At 34.9% G+C, this 17,803-nt stretch overlaps 2 protein-coding genes across 3 annotated transcripts in view; one reads left to right on the forward strand and one right to left on the reverse strand.

The window, feature by feature from the left end:
* The window catches only part of LOC107828026 (subtilisin-like protease SBT6.1), a 28,061-nt gene extending 22,159 nt beyond the window's left edge, over positions 1 to 5,902 (forward strand). The window contains exons 5-11 of the mRNA XM_075222639.1: positions 927 to 1,043; positions 2,014 to 2,198; positions 2,688 to 2,951; positions 3,032 to 4,100; positions 4,683 to 5,177; positions 5,416 to 5,476; positions 5,566 to 5,902. Coding sequence (XP_075078740.1) covers positions 927 to 1,043; positions 2,014 to 2,198; positions 2,688 to 2,951; positions 3,032 to 4,100; positions 4,683 to 5,177; positions 5,416 to 5,476; positions 5,566 to 5,648 — 2,274 coding nt within the window. The 3' untranslated portion in view covers positions 5,649 to 5,902. The remainder of the gene's footprint in view (positions 1 to 926; positions 1,044 to 2,013; positions 2,199 to 2,687; positions 2,952 to 3,031; positions 4,101 to 4,682; positions 5,178 to 5,415; positions 5,477 to 5,565) is intronic.
* Positions 5,903 to 7,687: 1,785 nt separating this feature from the next.
* On the reverse strand, positions 7,688 to 13,578 carry LOC107828035 (nuclear transcription factor Y subunit B-8). Of its 2 annotated transcripts, XM_016655292.2 has the most exons (7): positions 13,408 to 13,578; positions 13,017 to 13,257; positions 12,163 to 12,292; positions 12,041 to 12,046; positions 11,871 to 11,948; positions 11,705 to 11,755; positions 7,740 to 7,969 (listed from the first exon to the last, which is right to left on the reverse strand). In XM_016655292.2, the coding sequence occupies exons 2-7, from the start codon at positions 13,253 to 13,255 to the stop codon at positions 7,931 to 7,933; spliced, it is 543 nt and encodes a 180-aa protein (XP_016510778.1). In that variant the 5' UTR covers positions 13,256 to 13,257; positions 13,408 to 13,578; the 3' UTR covers positions 7,740 to 7,930. The 2 variants fall into 2 exon arrangements, with proteins under 2 accessions (XP_016510771.1, XP_016510778.1); XM_016655285.2 differs by having other exon boundaries at positions 7,688 to 7,969; positions 11,871 to 12,046.
* Positions 13,579 to 17,803: the final 4,225 nt, after the last annotated feature.

Below are 17,803 nucleotides of genomic sequence, written 5' to 3' on the forward strand. Positions count from 1 at the left end.
TAGAGTAGACTGCTTGCTTTTAAACGGAAAAATCTATTTCCTCAATAATAATATATACTTCTCTGAAACTCTTTACCATAACTAATTTAAAAGGATTCAAGAAACTGTTTCTAAGCATGGATGAGCTGGCGGTTGGTGTGGTGAGGTAAGCAACTCTTTTTCCGAAAAGCCAGAGACACAAGCTGCTACTCCTTCAGAAACTGAGAATATGCAAGGAAAGATAAAAAGCAGAATAAAGATATAAAAGGAAAGAAAAAACAAAGGTCTATAATCACTCAACCATGGTTTCTTTTAAAAAAAAACTAGGGCTACAGAGGGTTCCTATAAAGCATCTTACCTGCTTCAGTGAAGAAATCCAAGAAGTTGACAGCATCATACTATTGGAATATTTAAACTTCAGTACATATAAAAATATACCGGTGCGAAAACCCTTTTCTCAAGATATCTTCCAAACTGATGGAGTCATTGCTCCCGTTCTTGTTCTTCCAGTGTGAAAGCAGTTGGTTCCACTGGACTGGGTAAAAGTTGGTTCAGATTCAACTATCGGTGTTTGATTAATCTTGTGATAAAGTCTCTTCAAAACCGAACCTATACATAAGGAAATTCTGATAATGAATCATTGGACCTTACAGCCAATTTTTATGCTCCATTAGTTAGAGTTGCATGCTGAATGGAAGCTTATAATTTAGAGGGAGCACTTAATTAGAGAAACTAAATGAAGCAATTAGCCAAGTCCTAACATATGCAAAATGAGAAAGGCTTCATTTTCACTTTCTTGACTAGATACTTCTTAAATCTGCCGAAAAGATAGATTTTATTATGTTTTTACTTATCAATTAGGAAAAAGAAAAAGATAGATCTTCTAGTTCTAGTATTTGAAAGTTCACTTGCAAGGTTATGATAATTGTGTCTTCAGCTCATTGCAGGTATCTTACACATCATGGTTTCTTGATGCATTCAATTACGCAATTGCAACCAACATGGATGTGCTGAATTTGAGTATCGGTGGACCTGATTATTTAGATCTCCCTTTTGTGGAAAAGGTGAGTTCACTGATCGTTTGGTTTGTTTTAGCCCCCTCTCCGTCATAATACATACTGCACATTACATTTCGGAGCACCTCAAAATGTTTGACACGCTTCTACAATAATATTTGTACACTTTCACTTAGATCAAGACTTCAAAATCAGATATAGGACATACTTCAGAGTCATCTTTTGATGGCGAATAACTCAAAATCATCCAACCATTCAAATTTAATTTTGCTGCAATGTTCCCTATCATATGTTATTAACAAGACAACAACAGTAATGTTTCTTCTATAACCAATATGATAACCGATATACATGGAAAATTAAACTTTAATTTTCCCCCCACTTAAACTACCTCATATGAAATGCAAATGGAGCTAGTACTTGTAAATGTGTATGATGCTCGGGGTGCCTATCCTCTCCTTAGGCAATCAATGCATTTTTCTTCTGTTGCATTAATCAATATAATATTCTGGTTTAAGATTTTGTGTCATCCGTAGTCTTCATTATTAATAGAAGTTTGGTTTCAACTGTCAGCATGTGAATGATATGTGTCCATTGTTGCTTGACATAGTGCACGTAAGACTGAAGTGAATAGCCATTACTGTAAAGGAGAACCGGGATCCAAAAATAACTTGTGTGTAGATTCTGGTCTTATTTAGTTACCCTCAATGCAGGTGCAAATTGCATATTTGATATGCTCCTTTATGTATTCACATATTTGGCCCTTCACTAGCTAGAGTAGCACTCTTCCTGAGTTGATTCTGTGCACATGTCTATTAGTTCAGCAAACTGCATCTGTTCACGGAGGTCTCAAGCATGACGGTTGCATTTTTACTTTAGCATGCAATTTAGTTGTAGAGATTTTGAGTTGTTAAGCTTGTCATATTGTCGAATTTACCAATATTCTCAGCAGGATACTGATTAAGGATTAGCGGTGGAAGCTTTAGTTTTATATTAATGACATTTGAAATATCTCTAGGTTTGGGAGCTTACAGCAAACAATATTATCATGGTTTCAGCTATTGGGAATGATGGACCACTGTATGGTACTCTAAACAATCCAGCAGATCAAAGTGATGTTATTGGTGTTGGTGGCATTGATTACAGTGATCACATAGCTTCTTTTTCCTCTCGTGGCATGAGTACCTGGGAGATTCCTCATGGGTATCAGTTCCTCCTTTGTTTTTCTGTACTTTTATTTTCTCTGGAGTATAGGTTTGCTTATTATTAGCCTCCCTGCACCTCTTGGAATTATTTTCACCATTCTATGCGTGAGCACGAATAGATTTAGAAGTCTGATTGGATGTGCAAGTGACATTTATGGGGAAAAGGGAATAAAAGAAATACATATGCCTTGAAGATCAGCTCTTCTAAAGCATATATGTAGTCTATGAGCTTTGTGTCCATGGTTTTGATGTTTTTAGTCAAGTTCAGAAACGGAAAGCTGTTTGATGATAAATACTGTGGTATAAAACAACTAGGTTGGAATGCCAATTTTATGCAATTCTTTCCTCTGCTAAGGGAAAAAATGAAGAGAAAGATGATATGTAAATATGAAAGAAAAAAACTACTGTCCTTTTTTTGGTTATAGTGATAATTTATGCTTTTCCAGCCTTCTCATAGACTTGTAACCATGTAATTTTTCTTTAACAGTTATGGTCGTGTAAAGCCTGACATTGTTGCGTATGGACGTGAGATAATGGGATCCAAAATTAGTACAGGTTGTAAAAGTTTATCTGGCACAAGCGTGGCGAGTCCTGTGGTTGCTGGTATAGTATGCCTGCTTGTTAGCATAATACCTGAAAACAAGCGAAAGGACATTCTTAATCCAGCTAGTGTCAAACAAGCACTGGTTGAGGGGGCTGCAAAGCTTCCTGGTCCCAACATATACGAGCAGGGTGCAGGCAGGGTTAATTTGTGAGTACCTTATATCCTTATAGTTTGAACATTAAATCAACACGTATTATGTTCTACTCAATATTTAACTTGAATGACAGGTTGGAGTCCTTTGAAATTTTGAAGAGCTATGAACCTCGAGCAAGTATTTTTCCAGGTGTTCTTGATTTCACCGACTGCCCATACTCTTGGCCTTTTTGCCGTCAACCACTTTATGCTGGTGCCATGCCAGTCATATTTAATGCCACTATTTTAAATGGAATGGGTGTAATTGGTTATGTCGAAAGCCCACCTACATGGCACCCCTTTGATGAGGAAGGCAACCTTCTTAGCATCCATTTTACCTATTCAGATGTCATTTGGCCCTGGACTGGTTATCTTGCACTGCACATGCAAATCAAAGAAGAAGGAGCTCAGTTTTCAGGGTTAATTGAAGGTAATGTGACTGTCAAGATCCACAGCCCACCTGCTCTAGATGAAAAGAGTCGTCGAAGTAGTACCTGTGTCCTTCAATTGAAATTAAAAGTGGTTCCTACTCCACCAAGATCTGTGCGGATATTGTGGGATCAATTTCACAGTATCAAATATCCTCCTGGTTATATTCCAAGGGACTCCTTAGATGTTCGGAATGACATTCTTGACTGGCATGGGGATCATCTGCACACAAATTTTCACATAATGTTTGACACACTAAGAGATGCTGGATACTATATTGAGACTCTTGGCTCTCCTCTTACATGCTTTGATGCTCGCCAGTACGGTACACTTCTTCTGGTGGATCTTGAGGAGGAGTACTTCCCTGAAGAGATCAAGAAACTGAGAGATGATGTCATTAATTCAGGTCTAAGTGTAGTTGTATTTGCTGACTGGTACAATGTGGACACAATGGTAAAAATGAGGTTCTTTGATGACAATACACGTAGCTGGTGGACTCCGGTCACTGGAGGTGCCAATATTCCTGCCTTAAATGATCTTTTGGCATCCTTTGGGATTGCATTTGGGAATAAAATTCTGAATGGCGATTTTGTCCTCAACGGTGAACAGAGTCGGTATGCATCTGGAACTGATATTCTAAAGTTCCCAAGAGGTGGATACTTGCACAGCTTCCCCTTCATGGATAGCTCAGAGAGTGGGGCCACACAGAATATCCTTTTGTCTGGCATGACCAAGGTTAGTTGGAAGGCTGTCATAATTTAGTTTTGTTTCCACCTACTGAACTTCTTTAAATTCATAAAAACAAGATCTTTACTAAAGCAGAAAGTCGACTTTTGAGCTTTTCTCTTTTCGCGTATTCCTGAATGCTGAGTATCTCTGATTCCTAGAACTTAAAGAATAGGAGAGATATGGTAGTCTAATATAGCACAAAGTGTAATCTCTATAATGAAACATGAGGAAGAGTATACTCTATACTGCAATATCATAGCTCTTCTAATCGTCTACTTATTATGATAAACATTTCACTTAAAAACTAAAGAAAGATACGTGGAAAATACAAATGAGTGTAGATATACTGCTACTTTAGGGGATTGTGGGAGAGGAGACTGGTGATCCTACGGTAAAGGAATGTTTTTTACTTGTCAATACATTTGTAGAATATAGATTTTTGGTATCACTTTAAGTTTCACAACTTACTACTGGAAGAAAAGTCCATTTCACTCCAATAAGAACTCTTATGCTAATGACAGTTTCTTCAATATTTTAGGTGGTGTTTGAGCTGCTGGTCTAACTTGCAATTTGTTTTGATGAATGCAGACAGATACACCTATTCTTGGTCTTTTGGAGGTTGGTGGGAGTCGAATTGCAGTATACGGCGACTCTAACTGCTTGGACAGCAGCCATATGGTTACCAATTGTTATGGGCTTCTGAAGAAAATGCTAGATTTTACAAGCAGGAATGTAAAAGATCCTATGCTTTTCTCAGATTCAGTTAGGCAGGAGAAACCATTATATGCTGATAAGAACCAGCTACCAACCCGTAGAACGGATGTGAATTTCTCTACTTATTCTAGAGTTGTTGGAAAGGAGTTGATCTGCGGGCGTGATTCTAGATTTGAAGTATGGGGAACTAAGGGTTACAATTTACAGGTCAGAGGAAGGAACCGTAGACTACCTGGCTATCCTGTTATTGACTTGGGTAGAGGTTTAAATTCTACAGTAGAGACACCTGTTTTAGTATTAACTAACACAACGCAGAACATCGACGACTCTCCTGGAAACAAGTACTGGGGCTTCTTTTACAGAGATGATGTAAGAAACTCTTGCTAGTTGTTTGTTATGAAACTTCATTTGATAACACGAGTTTAACTTCTGTACACTGCATTGAAAAAGACTATAATGTCACTACCTGCTAACATCGTCAGGTCACCTAGATGATAGACCATAGATAATATTACTACAACGGGTCAAAATGCACTGATAGTTTAAATCTTTTTAGAACTGTCAGTGTATACATCCTAACAACACATCTCATTTTACTTGATTGCAGATTGACATGCCCGTGCTTGTAGCTACTCACTGGTTAGTGCCAGCAATTATTGCCATCACAGGTGAGTGTGAACATTTATGCATACTACTGATGGAAGAATTCAAAAGTTTTTTCTCATCATTCTTACAAACTTACCACCATTACTGTCAGGTCTATTGATACTATTCTGGCGCATGCAAAAGCGTCGGAGGAGGAGGAGAGGTTCTGGTTCGGGTCGATTTACTAATTTATAGCCCTAATCATGAATTGGGTTTTGTTCTTTGAGGTTATTATACTCCTGTAGGTTGTTTTATGTAATATCATAGGACATTGCCTAGATCACCGAAAAGGTGAGTTTTGTATTCAGTAGTGTAGCAATTTGACATTTTCTTTCCTCATTAGATTGATTTCTAGACAGTAAATCACAAAAATTCTCTTAGAGAAAAGATGAAACGAACTGTAGTTGGTTCTCTTGGTGGGAGTTTTGGCTTACTGGTTTGCCTGATAATTTCATCTGTCTAGATACAGAGAGCATTATTATCGTGTGATTACAGCAGTCTCGAAGTAGATTATCGGAAAGAAAAATTTCCCAAACTCAATGGTACTCCTGTCCTGCCTCAAGTGTGAGGATTGACGCATAAAGTCGAAAATTCAAATACGTATTAGGTTTTCTTTTAATTTTTTAGTAAATTTACATTTCTAATATTTTACATAAAAGTTCCATAATCATAAAATTTTACAGTTCAAAGTAACTAAAAACTGTACTAGAAAATTGCAGTTGAAGAAATAATTCACTTCTCTAAGTATATGCAGCGGAGAATCCACAAAATATTGCAAAGCCAACCTTTTCCGGGGAAAAAAGAGGTCTTCAAATATTTTGAGATTCGTAATAATATGGGAAAATACATAAGTACCTTCTAATCTATAGCCTAACTGGATTTTTAATTACACACTTTGTCTTTACGGGACCTTATTATCTCTTGAACTATTTTTAAATGGAATTAGTATACCCTTAGTGCTGATGTGGCAGAAGAGAGTGTATGCCACCCTCCTTGGAGAGCGGAAAGAGAGAATGCTGAAATTTTATTTTTTATAATATTTTTATAAAATATACTATTTTCTTTTTGTTCTTTTCTCTTGTTTTTCTTTTTCTTTTCCTTTTCTTTCCTCCAGTTTTGTTACTTATAGATTAACCGAAAGTTAGTTCTGGCATTCTCCATATTCTCTAACGAGATCGAGTTGAAGATTTTATTCTTTCCTCTCCATGTTTACTACATTTTATAGAGGATTACTACAATTTCTAATCTCTTCACTCACCACTTTTAAACTTTCAATTGCAATTGCTTCTCATAAAAGGAATGAAAAAAAAACTCGTCCCCAAATTAATTTTTGAGTAAACCCAGAAGAAGCCCACAAAAGACCGAACAAGAAGAGTTTTGATTGTTAGTTGCAAAAATATTCTCGCCATGCTCGTCATTTCCTGATTGGGGCCTTCGGCTTTTCACTGTTTCAAGTAGTGAGGTGGGGGAGGAGAGTCCTTTTTTTTAATTAATCAAATTTACATAAAATAGAAAACAAGGAAGAATTTGATTGTTGATTGCCAAAAAAAAAAAATTCCACGAGCTCACAATTTTTCGATTTGCTTCTTCAACCAAAAAATATCGCTGCTTCACTTGTGGGATAGAAGATGGTGGGATATGTGAAAAGGGAAAAGAATTTTAAAAATATAGAACGTGAGTTGGGAAAAGAAGTAGATGGAAAAAAAAAACACGAAAAAACGATTTTAGTGGAAAATACATGTGTCAGGCGCGTGTATCAAGATGATATTAATTCCATTTAAAAATAATTCAAGGAGATAATAGAATCCCTCCAAAGATAAAGTGTGTAATTAAAAATTCGGCTATGAATCGAGGAGTACTTATGCATTTTCCCTAACAAAATAGTGGACCACTGCATTTCTTCCACGACCAAAGGATAAAACATGTTGTGGTTCACTTTGTCTTTAAATAAACCTTGGAATTGCCTGATAATTTTTGCTGTGAAATTGACTAGCAATTACTGTCTCAACTCTCAAATGTATCTGGAACTGGAAATGCCCATTCCACAAGAATAAAATTGGCCAGATGTTACATGATCTCGACCTATATAGTGATCATATCACAACATTTACCAAACAGCATATGCGTGGACGAATATCATTCCAGAAACCCTCTCTCTCACATAAGGTTAAAATACCAACAGAGTAAAAAAAAAAAAAAAGGCATATTTGTTTGCTTCAGAAAGAAAAGAAAGAGAATAAGAAAGGGCAAATTTTAATTTCATCCAAAGAGAAACAATATCCTAAATACTAGGTAATGGTTCTTGTTATTACTACAAACAATCAGGTCTTTACTTGAACATCTCCTAAATTTACAAACTTAAATAGCATATGTCCCGGACTTGAATAAATCAACCATGATACAGAGCTTACCGGGGAGGATCTATATATAGAACACGTTTGAAGTCCTACCATCTCAAACAGAGTGAAGATTGGATTTTAATCTGTTCCTTGCATCGGGACCATCATATGCTGACCCTGCAAAAAGCAATTTCAAGAGATACAATAAGCATCAGGTTGACATATAATATCTTGGGGGGAATCTCAACAATCAATGTGTCGACTAACAGTCTAACATTGCCACCAAATAGCCTTCAAATATATGCTTGCTTAAAGTTCATAGATTACCCAACCCCTCCCCACCTTTTCACCTAGTTGAACGAAGGCAAAACTCTCTCTTGTGCAGATTGGCTTTCTATTGCCATCCTAAAACAATGCATGTGCTACAAGAGAGAAAAGCTTGGTAGAATTTACTCATTAAGCAACAGGCTTAGTACTTAACCCTGGAATCTTCAGAAAGAAGAGTCAGGACACTGAGAGAAAATCATTTTTGCAGGTCCTTAAAATTGTTTTGACTTAAATTTCCTTATTCTTACTAGTTCATCCAACTATCAATGACATTGCGCAATCAGAATTCAGGAGGAGCAAGTTCACAATAGTAAGGCCCTCCTATAACTGAGCAGGTCATAGCGAGGCTCAACTCACCCCTCCAGGCTAACAAATACTAAAAAAGAAGAAAAACAAGGGTGGAGGTAGGAGCACTCCATGCAAAGTCGAAAAAGTGGCCAACATTGCAAAACCAACAGGCAGACAAGAAAAGTGAGAATAATAAGCAACTGTCCCTCCCAGTGCAGATAACCATAATATATGGTATATGGATTGATCAAGTAGTTTAGTAAGAATACGAATCACTCAACACCCAGAAATCTTTACTGCTTTTCATATTTTTTCTGATAAGTTCATTTCTTTTCATATTTCCCTCCAGAGGATGCTTTTGCTGTCATCAAGACTAAATATGAGGACCATTATATTGCACCTTTGTGAAATTGTTCCTTCTAGAAACCTACCACTTGCCAATCTATATACTCAAGTCTGATAAACACCAACATAATTTATTGGTTTAAATTAAAAGAACAGCAATCTGATGAGCCTTCCAAAGCAACACAACAACTATGCCTCAGTTGAGGTCGGCTATGTGAATCCTCACTTCCAATATTAGCTCAACTCATGTTATCATCATAACAAATAAAATAAAGATGAAAAATAAATTTTATGAGAGTGTGTGTTTGTGTGTCTATATATATTTAAAAAGTCTAAAAACCTATTCCTAGCTAGTAGATATCATCTTTATGGATCTTTTTCTTCCATTGATTTTGAGAATGGCAACAATATTATAAAGGTGCAGCACAAAGACTGCTAAAGCCATCTGTAGAATTCAAAGGAAATTAGCTACATGCCTATCTTCTGCCACCTACTAAAGGAATTCTATGATACCTAGCATAAATCAACATCATGTACTTAATCTTCCTTACACCAAAAGTGAGACCAAAAGAAAGAAAAGGATATTCCATCGTGATCTTCTGTAAGGAATTGTTGTTTCCTTCAAATCACCTATTGTTTTTCTTTCTAAATGGTCCGCCATATGCATCCTGGAAGTTCAATCTTTAGCTAAGTTTGTGCGTTGTTTCCAAGGATATATAGGTCTTTCCAGACAACTTCCTTCCATGTGATTTTAGGTCTACCCCGTCCCCTTTTAACACCATCACTCACCATAGTTTCACACTTATTACACTTATTGACCGGTGCATCTGTAGGCCTACAGAGGACATGACCAAACCATCTCAAAACGATACATTGTATCTATTTACATTTAGAAAAATACTCAAAACGTAAATGATTTGAGGGCCAGGCTAGTTAGTTTATGTACTTTGATCAACGTTGACGAGCTTAGTGCACCTCCGACGTAATGTTCAATTAGGACCACACTTGCTTCCAACGGTATCACCCACCTTCATACCTTTGGAAGGATTTATTTCATACTTAAAAGTCTCAAATGTTACCGCCAATTAAGTTCTCAAGAAACATGTGAACAATGTATTCGATCTATCAATTATCAGATAATCAACAATACAAGTGTTGCAAAGTAACATCTTCAAATCATAACATATATCTAGGATAACTATTCAATAAGCATTGTACTTTCCCACTTATGTCCACAATGCACTTGACACTCATATGACAGTTACACATGTCCAAACCTCCAGCTATTCAGCAAATTCTGACATAAAAAACAACTACTACATAACAATCCCAAACAAGTAGGAGCAGGCTTTATGAGTCCTCAAAGACCATTATTCTCCATTTAAAATCACCTCAGACCAACATTACTGCGAGGATTCACCGTGATTTAGCTAGTTTAAACTGGTTACCAGCCTACCACAACCCTCATCCTTTATCCATCCGAGCAACATGGTCACCATTAAAGCCGGAAGAAATAATGAGCTCAACTTTGAACTATTTACTTGCAATGGTTTTAATAAGACAAATACAGATACCTAAGTTTCATTCTCAAAAAAAAAAAAAAAAAAAAAGGTAAGTGCAAAAATGCTATATCTTATCACCCTTTGTTTTACATCATCTAAGGATTTGTTTTCTCTTTTTTGTTGGATAAGATAAGGTAAATTTCATTAGTTGAGTACCATGAGGTACTATAAATCATATATGGATTTGCCTCCTATTTTTCTCCTTTTACTCTTTACTCTTCAAGAAGTATATTTTCAATTCAGCACCATAATGAATAAATTATGATAATACCTTTTGCAGTTCGGCCAAATTGTGGCATCTTCTAAAGTTATCAATTACATCAAGGCCCCGAGTCTCGAAAGAATATATACACAAACCTCCCCAGCAGAGTCTTTCAAAGGCCTTACATAACTTTACCAATCATTGGATGATTAAAATAAAGGCACAAAATACTTGGATTTAAATTAGGAAATCACACTCTCTGCTTTTATTTATTTCGTTAGGTTGAAATTAGCAATAGCATTTCTCACTAACGGTTCTCCACAAAAAGTTCTATAGGGTCTATTTTCTTAAGACGGGAAAGAACTTGATAAATTGCAAAATCTTCAAAATACTCTTCTAATGTTCAACTTTTACATGATATTTTATAATGGTGGCGTTTGGAACAACTTGCATACATGTTACCTCCCAACTAGCACACATACAAGAAACTCCACCAACCAAGCCTTAAGCAGGCAGGAAAGATAACCTGGTATTTTTGTCTTGTCGGTAGCTTGGCCTCTGAGGGCCTTTCTCACTTCATTGACCGCTATGTCAAGTCCGTGGGTGCACTTTTACATGTTTTCTCCTAATGTAGCTATAGTCCATCCCAATTCCATAAGTCGTGGTATTGTAACTCTATCCAAACACACTGATGTACGGAAAATTCTAGTTCTTTCTCCTCTAACGACATTTGCAACCAAACCTTAACACCCCTCCCCACATGATTCTCTCAATTTACAAAATATAACTTCATTCAAATAGATCATCAAAGAGCAACAGTTTTTTTAAATCAGTAATAAGGAGATATATAAAAGCAAGAAAAGCACTAAGCTAGCAAAATGATCAGGGAGAAACAATTGATGAATAAAAGATCTAGTTACAAGTTGAATAATATCTATGTCGATCCCATGAGCAGAAATGGTTTGTTCTATCAAGCAAATTCTCTGACTAATTCCTGAAAGCTATAGTTGCATATTGATAAGGCTAGTAACCAACTTGATGCATCAAAGCAACCCTTTTTGTGGTTAAGACTGAAACATCTTTCCCCTATATAACAGGTGAAGATTGAAACTTTGAGGCATGATAACGTGTTTTGAAAGATGACATACAGCAGTTAAATTTCATGTATACACACAGAGAAAAAGTTACCTGAGAGTTTCCATAATTCATTCCTTGCGAGAATGAACCTTGATGTGCAAGCTGTAACAAGATGATGCAACAGCAAATTAATGGAATTTTACTCAACAATTTCCTTTTGTAATTTGAGACACCAATCTGATAAAAGAACAAAAAAGCTGAGAACACAAAAGAGTACCTGTGAACTAGGACTAGGTTGCATCCCTTCTCTTTTAGCAGACCCATCAGCAGTCTTGGCAGATCCCTTTGTATCACCCTACCAAATGAATCAGTTGCTCCCAAAGCAAAACAAAAAAAGGGAAGAAAATGGAAATGACTATAAAGACACTGTATTAGACATTCACTTACCTCCATCTGCAACAACCCATTCATCGAGCAGGTACACCACAAAAAGACAAATCCATCAATTTATACTCTGTTTGGAAAGGGTCACAGGGGAAAGCTGACATAAAGAATGTAGTAATCATTACCTCTCTGTACCGAGCAAGGTACACCTTGAGTGGCTCAATATAATCTTCAAAACCTAGAGTTGCCATTGCCCATAGCAAATCGTCACCATTAATAGTCTTTCTTTTCTCTTTCTGGCACTTGTCACTTGCCCTAGACAATTCCAACAGGAATATAACAATGTTGTTAAGGAAATCAACTATTTTACAATAAAAATGCAACTTATCAACCAGAAAATTTTCTCCAAAAATGACAAAACAGAAAAGAAATGGTTGATATCCATAGCATATAGCATATCCAGACACAACACATTACAATAAAGGAAGATGGAAAAATTGTGTATGACGCAGTAATACTAACTCACAAAGTTAAAAATAAGATGCATTTTTTAATAAAGTAAGTAATAGTTGAGACTGAGATGTTTTTTTATGATGGTGGTGGAAGAGCCCGCTTGTGCACCTCTACTAATCCACCTGATAACTGCTACCCCACCAGCAGATGTACTAGGCCCACCAAGGCTTAGGTAGGTAGAAACAAATCACCAAATATTTTTGTCTCCGCTGAGACTTGAACCTAAGACACCATATTTCTCCGCTCAGTTCGTTAATCATTCTGTCACACCCTTCAAAATGAGAGGTTCACTTACAAAAGAAAACAAGACAAATTTCTACCATATAAAGTAAATCTCTAGAAGCCACGAAAGAAAAGAGATCATAATCAATTAAATGAATCTTTTACCGTCTAAGCAAAGTAAAAGGATACATTTTAACACAGCAAGTAGCATATATGAATATATCAATAAAACAACATCTCAATTCGAATCAGTTACGATCAAATCAATACGTAATTAGGAAATTAAGGAAATCGAAAAACATACTCGCTGGTAATGAAGCTAATGAACTCGGAAACACATTCCTGAACAGTCTCCTTAGCATCCTTTGCAATTTTTCCATTAGCAGGAAGCGCCTTTTTCATGATTCGACTAATATTAGCTATAGGAAGAAACCTATCCTGTTCACGTACATTAGACCTAGGGCTTTGGTCTCCACCACTCTCATGACTTCCTCCTCCGTTTGGACTCGCCGGTGACCTTGACGATCCTTGTCCATCCGCCATACCTTATAAACAAAACACACAAAAAAACACAGTAAGTAAGCTGAAGATGAAGAACAGGAAAAAGAAAGAGAAGAAAAAAAAACCCTAATTCAGCCATTGAAATGTAGAGAGAGAAAAAGAGAGGGGGAATTTTTGAAAAATAAAATTAAAACCTGGGGATTTGTAATTTGGGCGCGAGGAGAGGAGAATGAAAGGATTGAGGGAGAAAAGGGAGGATCGGACGCTGGAGAAAGTGGGAAAAAGGGAGACGACTGAGATGAAGGCAGAGTTTTTGAGTTTGCCCTATCAACACCGTTGGTTTGGTTCTAACTCCTTTCCCTTTTGGTTTTTTTCGCTTATTAATAAAAGGGAAAGTAGACACGTCTCCGCTCTTCCACATGTATTCGGATTCTTCTACATTCTGTGGTCTGCTGGGTCGGTCCCATTCGGGTCACATGGTTGGAAAAAGAATGGAAATTTTATTCTATTTATTATAAATAAAAATCCTTTTAAAATATTATTTTTATAGCTACCTTTTAGTTTTATAGCAAAATATGTATTTATGATCATATCCTACTGTTAAGCCATTAAATACGTTATCTAATATTTTTCTCTCTCATTCTTTCAGTTTATTCTCTCCCAAAATCACGCATAGTATCTTATTTCTCTCTCACGATCTCTCACTCATTCTTTCCTATATGAACCACAAAACTTATTTCCTCTGATAAAGGGTGAGCTTTTCCATGATTTCCATGGTTGTCACTACTCTTCGGCCATGAAAATAGTGAGCTTTTTCATGATTTCCTACAAGCTTTCTTAACATCTTTTAAAAATTGTTCTTTCCCAATTCCATAGGACGTGGAGGCGTGACACCAAATTTTTTCCCTTGTGATTTATGATTTCTTGCTTCTATCGAGAACTATGAAATTGTGCAAGTCGTAAAGCATCAACACATGTTTTCACCACTCTCCACTAAAGTTTTTGAGTTTTTGGACGGTTAAAGCTTTTCTTTTTCTCTTCGACGTTTTTTTTAAATATTCACCATTATTAAGTTTCTGCGGAATACCCACTAAAGCACTTTTCGAAGGGCAATCTTCCAATTTGTATATCACTCAAGAGGAACCTGTATTTGCAGGTTCATCAGCAACCATTGAAGCTGAAAGGAGAACAAAAATATGTAATGACCCTAATTGTAAATGTATTTATATGTATTCGAGTCCGCAGAAATTGATTTTTAGTTTATACAGTGATTCTCTCTTCTTGTATGTATATGTATTCGATAAGGCATACAGTGTTCTTTTATTTTGTACAGTAATTTTTGATTGTTGTATTTAGATGTGCGTGTGTGTGTGTGTGTTTATATATATATTTTGTACAATGATTTTTGACTGTGATATTTAGATGTATTTATGTGTATTTGAGTTCATACGACAACATTTTTAAATACATTGTTAGTTCTATCATTTTGATGTTATTCATCAATTAGTTATGCATTCAATCTAACTGTATTCATCTGTATTTTAAACCTAACTGTATTCATATGTATTTAAAACAACAATACGGTAAAATACTCTCAATACAAATAGAAAATCAATGAATACAACCAATAAAATATACTCAATAAAGCAGTAATACCATGTATTAGGAATAAATAAAATATTATGAATACAAAAATAAACTTGAATATATTGAACACAATTGTTAGATACAACAGAATACAAGCACTAGGTTTATTATGAAATATGCAGGCAGTAGGTTACTATCACAGGTTGTATCTGGCATAAATACATGATGTATTCGTATACAGAAAAATGAATTTCAAAATATTTATGTAGATACTTGTATCAATTCCGAGCAGAACCTCAAACAATGTTAGGAAAAAAAAATCGAACTGTATTAGAAAGAAAAAGAGGAACTGAAACTCTGAAGAATGCTCAGTTTTTTGGTGTTTAGCATATGATAAATCTTCTCATTAATTGGATTAATAATATTATCTGTTATAATTGATTTAGGTGAGTTATATTGGGAGTCTATCCCGTCAAATTAGCAGCTTTCCATTATTAAACAACTTGAGAGACCTATTATTAAGTTGTATTCATGAATACATGGTATGAATACATGTGAATATAGCGGCTGACAACTGGACTGTCCTATTTTTTAGCCGATTTTTTCTACTGTATTCATGAATACAGTAGCTCAAATACATCGAATACATTACCATAACAACTGGAAGGTAGCTACGAAAAGTAATTATGTATATGATAGCTATAGGAAGTTAATAGCAACTAAACAATAGTCATTTCTGAAAATTCCTCAAAAAGAATTAGGATCTTTACCCAAATAGTCCATCGATTCATATATACGATTTATTTTAGTTAAGCGGTTGGATGAGGCAGTTATAAATGTGCTCATGCGAATTCAAATTAATCGAGTCCCAAAATAGGTATTAGACACTGAGTAAAATATAAAAAAATACAAATAAATACTTAACATATATAGTATTTGTATATTCACCATCGTACTTAGTGTTTGCACTAAACAAATATTAGAACTTTTATCATATAATCGTGGTTGATAGTTATACATTTTTGCCTTATTTTATCACCTAACAGACAAGAGGAGTTGTTCCGATGGTAAACAACCTCCACTTCCAACCAAGAGGTTGTGAGTTCGAGTCTACCCAAGAGCAAGGTGGGAAGTTCTTGGAGGGAAGGATGCCGAGGGTCTATTTGGAAACAACCTCTCTACCCCAGGGTAGGGGTAAGGTCTGCGTACACATTACCCTTCCCAGACCCTAATAAGTGGGATTATACTGGGTTGTTGTTGTTGTTGTTGTTGTTGTTGTTGTTGTTGTTGTTTATCACCTAACACTAAGGGTGTTCATGGGTACGGTACGGTACGATAATTAGATATTTCGGTTCAGTATTTACAATATTCAGTTTCTTAGAGTGATATACCAATACCGTATTTAATTCAATTCGATTCAGTTCGGCTTTTCTCCCAGTTTCGGTTTATTCGGTACGATAACTTCGATTTGTTCGGCTTGAATATTAACGTTGACAAAATCTTTGTCCAAAAATAGCAAGTATTAATCCATAGAGAGAAAACGGTGCATAAATGAATAAATTTGATCATTGAAAATGTCTTATTACTTGCTTAGAGATAGTTACTGAACTTAGATAATACAACAAGGACTAATCCAATAGATGCAACATCAATACACTAGTAAGAAACACTCTAAAATCATAAAAACATTGTGTTAACCTGCTTGGCGACCTGAAGATTAAGAGTCAGAATCTGTGGACTAACTTGTTCCTTTATTTTTCTGAAGAAGTTTATGGGTTTTAGTGCCAGTCTCATCATGAATGCCAAAGAAAAGTATTATGTAACTTAGTACGTTATACTCAATAATATGTGTTTATGTATGTAACATTCCTCGAATTTATAAAAGTTTCGAGACACGCTAATTATAGAATTTAATTTATATTATTATTATTATTATTATTATTTTTCTTGCCTATAGTGAATATATATATATATATATATATATATATATATATATATATATATATATATATATAACACTCTTAAATAATTGGATATACAATTAGAGGAATATTAATAATATATTAATAATTTTAGTGTTATTAATTTTAGTATTATTAATTATTAATAGTGGGTATCATTAATTATTAGTTAAGTTTAAAAAAAAAGAGGAAAAGCTTTCAAAAGGCTTAAAGCCCTGAACAAATCTATCTATATCTAAATTATATTAAAAGCACGAAGGCCCTTAGCGAAATGTCGTTCGTCTTTTTTACCCTTTAAAAATAAATTTTGTACTGGACAAAATTGTAATTAAGTTATTTTCCTAATATTTAGAACTTTAGACCAACTAAAATTTGGTTATAGTAAATCTTTCCTTGTTTGCAATAATTATTAATTCCTAATTTAAGTCTTTAAATCGATATGAAAGTTCTAATATTTGCTTTACATAAATTCAGTTTTATGTACGTAACATAAGTATAATTAGTAGGTCTATAAATTAGAAATTATTTTAGGCTAAATGTTAGCTATCACTACTTGTCAGGAAGACATTAGTATTTTAGGTTACCTGTAAAACAAATAGTCACTTGGGTATACATTTTTCATGTAAAAATAATTATATTTCGTTAATGTCGTTTTCTTAATATTTAGTAAACTTGAGCTCCAACTAAATATCTTATATATTAAATCCTCCTTATTTGAACCAAGTTCTTATATTTATTAGGATTTTGAGATCATTTAAAATTTAACCCTGTATAACTTATGTTCTTATTTAAATAATATTTAATAACCATATTAATTTTCTTCCATGTAACTTTTGAGTTTGCTTTACTATGTCTTTTTTTATATTTTCATTGCACTTTAATTTTGTGTTCATTTACAATTCGTAGATTATTAATTGCCTATTGATTTGTATTCTTGCTGAAACTGAAAGGAAGCACGATAACTTGTGAAATTGTAGTTAGGACATTATAAGACTGAAACAAAATTTAAGTTGAATTATTGACTAGTGATTAAGGACTTTTA

Source organism: Nicotiana tabacum, chromosome 10, assembly GCF_000715075.1.
Source record: "Nicotiana tabacum cultivar K326 chromosome 10, ASM71507v2, whole genome shotgun sequence".
NCBI classification, from domain to species: domain Eukaryota; kingdom Viridiplantae; phylum Streptophyta; class Magnoliopsida; order Solanales; family Solanaceae; genus Nicotiana; species Nicotiana tabacum.